The sequence below is a fragment of the Harpegnathos saltator genome, unplaced genomic scaffold (genome assembly GCF_003227715.2).
Source record: "Harpegnathos saltator strain DR-91 unplaced genomic scaffold, Hsal_v8.6 scaffold381, whole genome shotgun sequence".
In the NCBI taxonomy this organism is placed as follows: domain Eukaryota; kingdom Metazoa; phylum Arthropoda; class Insecta; order Hymenoptera; family Formicidae; genus Harpegnathos; species Harpegnathos saltator.
Genome location: NW_020230185.1, coordinates 111,266 through 124,392, shown reverse-complemented (window position 1 = coordinate 124,392; position 13,127 = coordinate 111,266). Strand labels below are relative to the sequence as shown.

Sequence of the window (13,127 nt, the reverse complement as noted above, 5' to 3'; positions counted from 1 at the left end):
TTAGTGCGTTATTTTGGCACATTAGCTGGCGTTAAGGCGCTAAGTGCGTCGAAATAATTCGTTTTCTGTGACAAAAAGTGTGTTTCAATAACACACCATGTAACACACTACAGAAACGTGTTACTTTTCCTCAACAATCCCGTGAGACACGTAGAGTGTGTTATTTAGACACAGAATGATAATCGAAATACACTGAGAACACACTTGGATGATATATTACACACCAAGTCGCGTAACACACTAGTAATGTATTCATGATAACACACTAATTTTGTTAACACACGTTTAAATGAACACACATACGTGTATTAAAAAAACATACATGTGAGAAGAACACAAATCGACGATTACGAAACACCGGCGATTACTCGCCTTCAAAAAAGTATTGCATCTATTGAACAAATTAATGTAATAATAACTTGCTTTCATATTATTACAGACTAAATCATTAATTATATGTTATTCATTATTATATGTTTAAACGTAATATGTTAAATAACGTGTGACTTAAGATGAAAGAAATGTGTAAAAAAGATTCACATTCATTTATACGCTTGTGCATTTCAAAATAACACACTTGGATTTGCAATGTTGCTCAATTCACCCTCATAACACACTTGAGGTATGTTATTTTGATATACCTTCATAACACATTTGAGATGTATTATTTTAATATACTTTCATAACACACTGAAAGTGTGTTATTTTACATACACCTAACCATTAACACACATACAAACGATTATATTTGACACATATATAAATATGTTCTTTTAACATACGTATACGTGTTAATTTAATTTGCTGATTGCGTATGCCTAAAGTGGAGACATACTTTAACACGCATCAGGCATGTTATTGTAACATACTTCAGTTTACAGTGCTTGTAATTGCGCCTGCGTGATTTCGAAATTTTCATTCCACATGGAGATACGGAATAAGCAATTTTTCTCTCGTCGGCGAGAGGATTGTCTCCTGCAGAGATTTTCATAATCAATCAGTGCTTTATGATTACTTTATAAATTGAAAAATAAGATATTTTTATTTTTACGCAAAAGAAGCGAGAGAGATATTTCTGTTTCGCGGAGACATTATAATTTGTTTGTCGCTTTCGACGACCCTCTCTTCGATAAACATGAGATGAATGGAAGAGTTGCTTTTAATATTTGTCAATAACTTTGCACGATAATTAATCTGCCGACGAGTCAATTCGAAAAAGAAAGTGCAACTCACAAATTTACCTTATTATGCGCGAATTTTAAATCGCCTTGCGCAATACGTTCGGCAAAATCGAGGTTTTCGACGACGGACGAAAGTTTAACAGGTTCAATTTAAAGGTAAACCAGGAGGAGATTTGTGATTTACGGAATTATGCGACATTATACAATTAGCCGAGTAGCATAATGCAAATTCCTTTCCGGAATTCTGCTCCTCCTGAAAGGATCCTGATCAGCTGATCAGCGATGACGAAACCACGCATGGAAACGAGGATTTCAACGAAGGTGGGGAACCTGGCCGGCCTCAGCGTTAGAAGAGAGCAAAAGGAGAACGCGCTGCATCGTGCAACCGGTCGTGAGTCAGATCTCGCTTATCTCGCTGCTGCGAAACATCAGTATCGATCAACCGTGATCGACCAGCGGTTCGACTTCGCTCTCCTCCACATTGTTATTAAACATTCACCTATTTCAAGCGTCTTTAACTCCAGACACTTCAAGCTGACATTAAATATCTTGCATAATATTTCAGTACAAACATTAAGAACAAGAAACATCATACTGTATTTTGTCACTTACTAAAATATAAACAATCTTATAAACATTTCTTAAGTACAGTAATCTTCAATATCCTACGATTAACATTTTACTTTTAATTTATTTTATTTTATTTTTAAAATAGCGATGTCTACATGTTTTTACCCAAATTTTCACCAGAAACGCGTTCGTTCGCGCCGTTTCGTCAATTTGTCGCAACACTGGCAAACAGTGGAAAATATTGTCGCACATTTTTCAGCCGTTGCTAGGAGAATCGCAGTCAATCTCGAGGGGAGGCCTATTGCTCTTAGCAGTTTTAGGAGGAAACGGTGACGGCAGCTGCTGTTAGCGCTGCTGATAATCGAAGCAGGACGACTTTCGTCTCTCGGAGTAGTTTAACATCTCGCTCGTAGCTTATACAGCGTCCGCGGGACAGCTTGTGATTAGCGGCCGCCCCGGTGGCGATCTAATACATTTCCACGAGCAAATTATCGAGTGGCGCTACGTAGATAGAATTAGCCACGTCGGTCTGGCTGATATCGCTAAATTGCTGCGTTCCTACGAGGCGTCCGGAGTGCATCTCGCTCGTTGTATCGTCGTCTTGCATCTCGGCTCCATTCCGCTCTCGCCGCCCGTTCGGGAGGTGTATAAATACATCGAGTCGTCCTCTCTCGATCGCACCGTCAAAGGATGAGAAATAATCTTCGCATGACGACAGACCATCTCCTTTAGCGAAACAACGATAACGGCGACAAAGCGCGAACAGACGCAGGACGTTTTCGAGGACTGGAGCGAAAGCAGAGCTCGATGTCTTTAATTGTACATTTTTCTCTGCAACAAAGTTGTATCTTGTGTCAATAATTCAGTTTAATTCAGTTTAAAAAACATTTGAATTTTAAGACAATTAATAAATTAATAAATTAGAAAGTGAGGAAGAGGAGTCTGGAATTGGAATCTGAAAGCGACTTGATAAATGGACAAACAACGATAAAAAATTAAAATTTTAATAAATTATTTTAATAATAAATATATATATATATATCTTTAAAATATTTATAAAGATATTCAGAGATGGAAGCAATTCGAGGGAGAAGATATCGCGTTGCGAGTGATATTAATATTAATAATAACGCCCGCAACAAAAGTGCCCGATTAAGCTGCCCGATAATAGTTATTACAGTGTATAATGATGACAATTAATGCGATTTAAATATCCATCGGCATTCCGTCACGCGCATTTAAATTCCGCGCGCAATGTTTCGATGTAATACGATGATTATAACGTAGCAAGTGGAGCTAATTGCACGACTCGCTAGCTACCTGCTTTTTTGCCGGCACCGCTCGCGGTGTCATTGACTCGATGACACCATTCATCAGGATCATTAACGTTGCGTCATAATTGCTCGATTCAGGCGATAACGATCGATGGGCCGTGCAACGTCGAACAACGTGCCCGCGACCATAAACCGTCGCTGTATGCAAACACGAGCTTTCGTCGACTCGATACCGAGCCGGTGCTCGCGTGTGTATTAACGTCGTCGCTTAAGAAAGAAAAACAAGAGGGAGGGACGAGAGGAAAAAGAGGAAGAGGAAGAAAAAGAAGAAGAAGAAGAAGAAGAAGAAGAAAAAGAAAGGAAACGTTATTTTGCGGAGCAATTCGGGCCCTCATATTTCACGCGCGAAATCGCATTTCTCGCGTCGTCGGTTACACCCGATAACACCGCGTGAAACACCACGATCGCCGTGACCATCGGTCTCCTCGACGACGACGACGACGACGACGACGAGGACGACGACGACGGTGATCCGAGAGCTCTTCTTCTCTTTCTTCGCTTCTCATTCTTTCTCTCCGAGCTCGCCTCTTGTACCACTTTGAGAAATACGTCATCCCCGACCCGGCCGCGGTCGCTCCAATTTTTGCAAGATTTCCCCGCGGAGAGACTGTTATTTATTAACGCGCGGAAATAAGCGCGCAATTCATTCGCGCTAACGGCATCTGGCGCGTACACACAACTTATCGGCAAAATACGCTCCGCTGCCGCGCAATGAGCAACGGTTTAATATTAGGCGCTGATCTGCGCGGCCGTGCATTCTGCAATTACGCAATGCGCCTGAGCGGACAGCTGAATTCTTTCCGTCGCGATTATCGGCGCGTCGGGCGCGGAAACGCGGGGATTTCGCAAGCCGGCGCTTCGGTCGTCCAGGGTGCGGCCCCTTAACCCGGCCCTTTGAAACGTCGCGCGCGCGCGCGCACGCGAGATAGAAACGCCTGCCGCGCGCGCTGAATTCTGATTACGATGACGGACTCGCGTCGTCGGCCGGATGCACTTGTATGTAAATCAGCGCGAAATAATGAGGCCGTAAATCGGCCGCCGCGGCCCGGCGGTTATGAGTTCGATTGTTTCTGAAAATTTTACCGGCCATTAGCGCGCCCGCCAATTCTCCAATCCGCCCAGATATTTACGACGCGCGCGCGCGACTGAAGGGCTCGTGCATCGGTGCACGATGCTGTTGCAAACTCGTGGCCGTAAGTTACGGTAGTTAACGATCCGACACGATTGCGCAGCGCGAGAATATTTCGTCAACGTGTCGCGTTGGGGAAATTACAGAAGTAAAGTGCGATAGCCGTGTCGGCTAATTAACGCCACTCTCATCTGGCCCGTAACAGGCCTGCAAACTTAACATTAGCGCGGCGACGCGTCGCGCGACCACTCGCGGCTGAATATTCGCGTATACGCGTGTTTACACGAGTAACGCGTTCATAAATTAGCGGGAACGCCGCGAGATGCGACTGCGATCGTCGTTATCCGCTTAATTTCTGCCTGCAGAGACACGCGACGTGTGTGTGAGGCGTCGAGAGATGTATGTTATATTTATAACAGAAAAAAAAAGATATATATATATATCAATAAAAATTAATAAAAATATATATGTTATATATATAAATATACATATATTTTTTATTATAAATATAACATGTAATTTAATATATATATTTATCGACCTTTGGAAATTTCAAAATTATTAAATTAACAAAAGTTAGGGCACTATTGTAGTAATATATTCTTGATAGTAAATAAAGTAAAAAAGTCTAATACTATTTTTTCTTTCGACGAATAGTTAGCGAGATATCGTAAGTTAAATGTTGAAAAAGTTACCAAGTTTTCCTGAAATATTTCCTGAAAAAATATTAGGCGAATAAAAAAATGTTTCAGACAAAAGTTGTTAAAATTAATTGGTAGAAAAAGAAGATATAATAAAAAATTGGGCTTTCTATTTTAAAAAATTAAGTTGACCTTCAACTGACCTTGAAAATGCCCTCCAAATAAAAAATTGATAATGCCATTCTCTTTCCCCTTCGAAATCATGGAACACGTGTTTCAGCTTTCTTCAATATCTTTCATGGTTTTCGAGATTTTTTACCTGTTACGTTTGAAATTTAGCACCCTGTATATATTAAAATATATGTTATATTTGTAACAAAATTATGTCTTTTTAGATACTAAACAGAATGTGTGGTGTGACCTGATTTCCTCTCAGTAAAATTCGAGCCTCTTTTCAGAGTCATTCGACGCTTTTATGCTTTCGCGAGATTCGCTCCGTGCCTCGCGATGGCGATTATTTTTAATAAACACCGGACGTAAATAGCGCGCACAAACGAGATCTCCCGGTCGTATCTGCAGTATTTCGCGCATCAAGCCTCGACTGTGACGATACGTCTTCATTCGCCGATCATTGATCGTGGCAGAATAAGGTCTCGGCAACGCGGATCCTCGGCGCGCGGAAATGCGACGTAAAACGGCCGTGGGAATCGCCGAACGGCGATTCTACGAGGGTAGTCCCAGAAGTACCTGATCTGACGTATAGATAGCGGTTGTTGTTTGAAAAGAATGACTATGGTAGAAAGTATCAACCTTATAAAACTTAAGTTTGAAATTTGACGATGCTACGTTGTTTAGTAGTAGTATTTGTTTGGCAGCCATCAATAGTGAACGCTCTCAATGAATTTGTAAACGTGGAAAAAATTGGTCATCGTTATGTGATACAATACTTTCATCTGAAAGGCCTCAGTCCAACCGATATCAAAGCGGAGCTAGATTCTACTCTGGGGGAGTCTGCTCCTTCGTTTACAACAGTAAAATATTGGGTGGCAGAGTTTAAACGAGGCCGTACGAGCTGCCAAGACGAACATCGAAACAGTGGTCGACCAAATGAGGTGACCACGCCAGAAATGGTGAAGAAAATCCACAAAATGGTATTGGATGACCGTCGACTGAAAGTGCGTGAGTTAGCAGAATGGTAGGCATTTCAAAAAGTGCTGTACATCGCATATTGAAAATTTGGACGTGAGAAAGATGGGTGACGCGACTGGGACAAAAACAGCGTCGTGAGGATATTTCAATCGAGTGTTTGGCGAAGTTTCGCAGCAATAAAGCCGAGTTTTTGCGTCGATTCGTAACCATGGATGAAACATGGGTCCATCACTTCACACCTGAGACGAAGGAACAGTCAAAACCACTATGAACCAAGGTGGCTTGATGGCTATTTTGAGGAGCTCGACGATTCCCACTATAAACAGGGTATCGAAGCTGTTGAACATCGTTGGGAAAAGTGTATTGAGCTATAAGGAGACTATGTAGAGAAATAAAGATATCATTTCCCAAATTTTTTGTGTTTTCTTTGTTAGGTCAAGTACTTCTGGGATTACCTTCGTATGCGGGTGCTCGCGCGCCCGATGCTGCATCGCGATGCATAATCGCCGCTTGGCATCGCCACTTTGCGGAATACCGGAGTCATTTACTTTTCGCTATTCGATCGCTTAAAGACCCCGCTTTTTTCTCCCTCCCCGCGCGACCTAGGGCGGCCGCAAGAAGAGCGAGCGAGCGAGAGAGAGAGAGAGAGAGAGAGAGAGAGAGAGAGAGAGAGAGAGAGAGAGAGAGAGACTGCCTTTCAATAAACACCGGCGGTTACTCGTCGGAGGCCAAGGGATTCATGGGAATCATGCCTTCAGGTAATTTCACGTTATCGCTAATGCGACGGTGCACCGTGGTTAACGTTGCTATCTCGCTAGTTCGTCCCTTTCCAGATTCTTAAATACCGCTACCGAACCTGTTCTGCTATCATCGCGCGCTCGCGGGGCACACGCTTATGATTCTATCGACGAAACGGGAAGCCGCCGGCGGGTACCGTCGGCGGCGGTCTATCTCGATCGGGAATTTGTTCATTGCATTCTTTCGGTTGGGAGTTGTGAAGAATCCGAATGTCCCTCGCTGGAGATAAGTCGCTCGCTCTAATCGGCACGAAGGGGTTATTCGGAAAATTTATGCGATTGAGAGCTAATGGTGGCGGCAATGCGGTCTCCATCGCTCTCTTCCACTCGTACGAAACTGATTATATTATAGTTAGAATCTTATTCCACGTATAATTATATTCTAGTAATTGTAGAAACAAGAGAGAGAGAGAGAGAGAGAGGGAGAGAGACAACTCGGCTCGACGTCGTCTTTAGGGATAAAATATAGACTATCACGCATTCCAGCGGAGAAGATAAAGACGAAAAAATCATATTCCTCGTATAAATATAGAAATATGGAATAATCTAAAATTTAAATTTAACGCGACACAACGCGACACATAGTTGACGCGAGCAACTGCGCGCGGCGAAATAAAACAAGCGACAACATGAAAATAACGCGACGGGCGGTGACGCGGCGGGAGAAACGCGCGCCGTGTCCGCGGCCGAGCCGCATGAATTAATCCCCCGCGTGGATCTATTATTAATTCACGAACTCCCTCATAAAGATTCGGCTCCGGCGGAAAACTTATCGCGGCTCGCCCGTGGTGAATTATGCAGTCGGTGCCACCGGCGCCGATATTTAAAGACGGCAATCACCGACAGATTTACGCATAATTCCAGCATGTAATTCCGCGCTTTTAACGAGCTAGCGGCCGGCGTCGTGCGTCACTCTTAATCCGCCGTGTCCGTATAATGCCGTCTAATCGCGATCTCACGCTGCGATCTAGTTCGCCGATCGAAACGACACTAATGTACCCTCTAATAAGCATTTTTAATGAGACTCGCCTGTCGAGCGCGCGCGCGCCATTTTCCGCGACTGCCCTAAAATATCGCATGCGCCCCGCATGCGATATTATCGCGATCGCTAATTAACGGACGGCAGTGAAACGCCACGCTCCGCGGCGATATTATGGCGTTTGCTAATGCCGGATGGAGCGAGCATATTTGCCTTTCGAGGAAAAATGAGACCTCGCGTCTCATCCGAAGTGGGTTACTGCTGGAAATCGCAATTGCACGCCGACAGGAGTAACACACAGTACTGCGAGAGAGTCTTTTAATCGCTGCTGATACGCGACGTAGCACACATCCTCTCCTTGGTAATAAGAAATTTAACGTTTACGTTTGCGCCATAAAATCAGCTCGCGGTATCGCTCTCGGAATTATAGCGGTAATAACGGATAAAAGGCGCGGTGGAAAAGCAGTAGCCTGACTGGAGGGAATTTTCTCGAATCCACAACGATATTAGTGAAGCAAATATGTTACGTTGCTTTAATAATTCGAGCGTCGGCTTCAGTGATCGCGCTATTGAATCAAGAAGATTCATTCCATTTTTCTCCGTACAAAACGTTCTCGGTGCGTCGTGAAGTAAATCGACGGTAACATTCCCTGTGGTGTGCGTGCAATCTGTCGCTAAAGGCGCCCACGAGAACCGTAAGCTCTCGCTGTTATATTCTCTCTTCCTATTTTTTTCTAATTTCCTATCGGAGCACCGCCCCGGGTGACAAATGAATTGCGTCATTGCATCATCGCGGCGATCGCGAACGAAATTGGCGGAACCTTTCGTGGGCGGCGGAATACGCCAATTTCCGCTTCGGCAGATAATATCAGCCCTTCCGAGCCGCGTAACCGATGCATTGGCTCGGCGAACGATCAATGGATCGAGATCTGTGTTATTTGGAAAATTACTCGCGTACGGCCTGGCCCAGGATCCGGTCCGTATCTTACAATGACGGCGTATTGTTACGGCGCGTAGAGTGCGGAAGCCTTCGAGCGATCGCACGGAGCTTTCCGTCACAACGTAGCGCGAGCACGAGCGTTTAATTTTTCCATCGATATCCCGATTAGCGGATAATTATCTCTCGTTAAGTCGTGCGCCTCGCAAATACCAGCGGGCTATGGCGCAACCGTAGTAATGGAGGATGGTTGCGATATTCACGTAACGGCATTCCAAATATTCGCAGTGTGCCATAACGTTGTGAGACTGTGAACTTTAGAGAGTCCGCCGCGCACGATCGTGAGATTTAATATCTATTATAAGAGTGAGAATCGATACGAGAGAAGTTCTTGCGAGGTGTCGAGTGTGCTCGAGAAAGCATGACAACGAGGAAGCTGTATAATTCTCTCTACCTGGTGGTTGTATTAAGGGAGGAATTACACGGCGGAGCAGGCCGTTTTCAAGGTTATTTTTACGAATTTTTTTCAACAGAAACGGTAGGATCAATGGACTTGAAATTTTCACAGTGTATTCATTAATGTTCAAAATATAAGATAAATTTGTTACTATCCATATGGAAACACGCATAAAACTTTAAACGCGTTTATCCGGAATCACCAATTTCTTAAACCGTCGACACGATTACGCAAAAACCACTGAACCGAATAACTTGAAATTGTTACGCAATATACAGTAGACATGTAGTTTTCGTCCCTACCTCGAACACAGTTATATTTTATTTTATTTATTTTTTTTTGAACGATTACAAGTTGGAAAAAGTTTCATATTCGATACTTTTTTTTACTCTTTTTTTACTTTTTTTACTTCTTTTTATTTTTTTTCCAAACTTGACTTCACCAAACTGCCTTCCATTTTGGTCCGGGCTATAACGGCAACCGCATATTTTAAAAATCTCTCTAATTTTTTGGTTTCAGAATAATGAGAGGTCCGGAATTATGTCGACAGCAAACATAGAGTTCGCAAACGGATGACTGCATTTTTATCTATAATTACAAATTGGATCTGTTCTTATGATTCAATAAAATTTAATTTACACTTTGAATATTAATGAATACACTGTAAAAATTTCAAGTCCATTGATCCTACCGTTTCTGTTAAAAAACCGTTTCTCGTAAAAATAGACTTGAAAACGGCCTCCCGCATGTGATCTCCCCCTTAAACGATTTCACTCAAGCTTCGTTCACAACAGAAAAAATTAGCTCGACATGTACTAACGAATTTGTGCATTATAAATATCGTTGGACATGTAAGGACATGCAAGCGAAAGACGGAGTTTACGTGCTATCTGCGATAGCAGCTCTACGATGCTAAAGTTTAACTTTGGGTTACATCACACACAAGCGAGATCACAAACCACAATGTGTTTGACAGACATGAAGAGATCGATAAAAGTAGAAAGCGCGGCGAGCACGTTCGGAAATCGTGCGTTTGCATTACAAATTTGCCATCTCGTTTGCGTTAAACGACAAAGACCGTGACTTCATTCCCGTAAATCACTTGACCTTCTTGGCAACAAATTCTTCGGCCATCTTGATCTCGACTTGAAGAGTCGCCACGACCCTGTCAGATGCTGTCCGAGCTTCGTGATCGTCCCGTAGCCGAGATTCTTTTGGATGCCGCGTGGCGCAAGCAACAATTCGTTGCTGAAGAAACTCGACTCGGTCACCGTCGACTCCACGTAAGCGGAAGTGAATCACGTGCGGTTCGTCGTGAATGGCGCGGCACAGGTCATGGACGAAGTATAGCGCCGCTGACGCCATTGAAAATGTAGAGCCGCCGGATCCCTTTCTTGTCTCAACAGAACAAATGCAAGATGCGTCTGGGTATCCTCGCGCCAATTACGTGCTTTAAATACTCTCATGCTGAAGACGAAGTGTGGGTTTCTTTTTCATACAACAATGGGTTATCTTCTAAACGAATTCCGCAAGATTTATTTTAACTGCTTAGAGCTGGAAAACTTGTAGCTGCGCGCAAAGTTCGGGACATTCGATATCAAAAACTGCAGGAATACGACGAGTTAGAGTTAGAGTTAGAGTTATATTTATTTACACTCCGGAGTAGAACCCCATAAAGAATACAGTGTTATACATAATATATTGTCTCATTCTCTAAGTAGCGAAAAATATATAATAATCAGTAATCCGTGGCTACTCCTTCCTAGAGATATGTAACCTGAATTTGTGCGAGCATGGATAACATCACTTTCACCAATATGAGACCATTCCAATTTCAATTACGCCAAGCAGCCCGCGACATGTAAACATGCAAAGTGCATGTGTCCTAGCATGAATCGGACTGAAAATGATTCACGTCAATGAATGATGCCCTCCACACACGGCCTCAGTCAAGTTTTATAGTTTATAATGTATATTTTATCTTTTACCATTTTACTATTTTACTATTTTACTAGTTTTATTAGACCCATCCACCATATATTATTGTAAAAACCTTTAATTTATCAACCTTCTCTACTCGCCGCTGCACTCATGCAGTCTAAATTTTTCAATCCACGTACATATGCATATCTAAATATCGTACAAACGATTTATAAGCAGTACTCAACCAATTAATCAAATTCTTTCACATATGATGTAAGTATATTCGCATACCAGCAGATGCTCAATAATACAATAGAATTAAGAACATGAAGCAAATATTGTAGGCAATTGCGCGACACATTAAATATTCAAACATCAGAAATAAATGAAAATAATCAAAATAAATAAGATACTCAAGCAGGTAGTACAGTTTGGTATGGTGTAATATGGTATACACCCACGCTTGCAGGCTTAGACCATATCGCCGGTTTAGAGGTAGCGATTTATAAAGATTGTTAAGTAATTTCTCCCGCCATAGATGCTCTTTCAATATTCAACAATCGCGTGAGCGTAACGATGAGAGCGTCTATTGCTCGCAATTACTCGCAATCGAAATAATGGTCATCTTACGACAACGACTCTCCTCCCGGCCTTTCTCACTAGATTAATCAAGGTCATGGTCTCCTTGACGGTTCGATCTCGCTTTGGAGAACAAAGGTACCGTGGTGGTCTCCGAGTGACCACCCACGACAGGCACGTAAACCTTTTTCGGTTCCTGATCAATAGCCTCGGCGTAGAAACGCTCCGCTCTCATCTGGTCGATCTGACAGATGCCGAAGAGCCTCTCAGGCCGATATACCCCGCGCTTCTTTGAGACTCCCGCCGCGACTGGCACCAACGAGTCCAGAGGGTTCGTTATTATGGCTATCAGAGCATCGGGACACATGTCCGCGCAGATGTTAATCACGTCTCTGCAGATCGCGGCATTAACCTGCAGCGGACGACGTAAGTGTACTTGAAGGCGAGGTCTTCGTGGGAGGCCAAGTCGTCTTAAATTAGACCTGTCTAGTATATTTCCCCGAACTCTTCTAAATCAACTCTACGGAGAAATCTATCACTGCACTGCGTGACGAAGAGTGTCGAGCAGAACAAAAAGATAATCCTGTGAGTCGACGAATTAAAACCGTCTTTATTCTATGTGTAGTTTGAGGATAAGTAATTTTCTCTGTTCCTTTCCACTTTCATCCCTAGAAGCGCCATTGATGGTTACGACTCCGTTATTTTCGATTTCTAATCTTTGCGAGGTCGTATCGTGCGTAATGGCGCGTCGAGATTGTTATTACACAACACAAGCCTCGCGGAATCCACAATTTCCCGATATTAACGACAATGGTAACTAGATATTTAGAATTATTATAATCACTGTGAACAAATGGTAGTCCTATGCACGTCGGGCTTTTTGGGGACTCTGGCGGTCAACACAACTATATCGATATCTTACAGGCAGCCAAGGACAGATATCCTGTCGATATCCTTAAACCCTCGAACGGGCAACTTTGTTGGAATACGATTCACAGCTCCTCGACGATTCCTTCGGGATCGCTTCGATTGCAAAGCCACAGCTCCGTCAGACCGCCCGGATATATCTTCAGCAAGTGCGCCAAAGACTTGCCGACTCCGCCGATGCTGATGATGGCGAGGCGACATCTCCTGATGTACTTCAGCTCGTCACGTTTCCTCATGTGACTGTTGCTCAAGTCGATTGACTGTCAACCATCTTTGGCCCCCGATCTTCGCGAGGAGCTTACGGGCGTCTGATCGAATTGTACGTCCCGCGATGGGAGGGGGGAGAACGGGCTGATGTGAGAATTATATTTTTATGTTCCTACCGTAAGACGCTCGACGTTATTTATACACTCAAATATACACCATTTGCAAAGCATATTTGTTTCCTTAAAACACATCACTGATGTTATGTGTTATTTCATCATTAATCGGATATAATCGCTGAGTTCGAAGTCTTGCGATCG

The 13,127-nt window shown here is 43.2% G+C and overlaps 1 protein-coding gene across 1 annotated transcript; it reads right to left on the bottom strand.

The window, feature by feature from the left end:
- Positions 1 to 11,761: 11,761 nt before the first annotated feature.
- On the bottom strand, positions 11,762 to 12,839 carry LOC105187132 (malate dehydrogenase). The gene is made up of 3 exons (XM_011147746.2): positions 12,673 to 12,839; positions 12,201 to 12,219; positions 11,762 to 12,088 (listed from the first exon to the last, which is right to left on the bottom strand). The coding sequence occupies exons 1-3, from the start codon at positions 12,837 to 12,839 to the stop codon at positions 11,762 to 11,764; spliced, it is 513 nt and encodes a 170-aa protein (XP_011146048.2).
- Between the last annotated feature and the right edge of the window lie 288 nt (positions 12,840 to 13,127).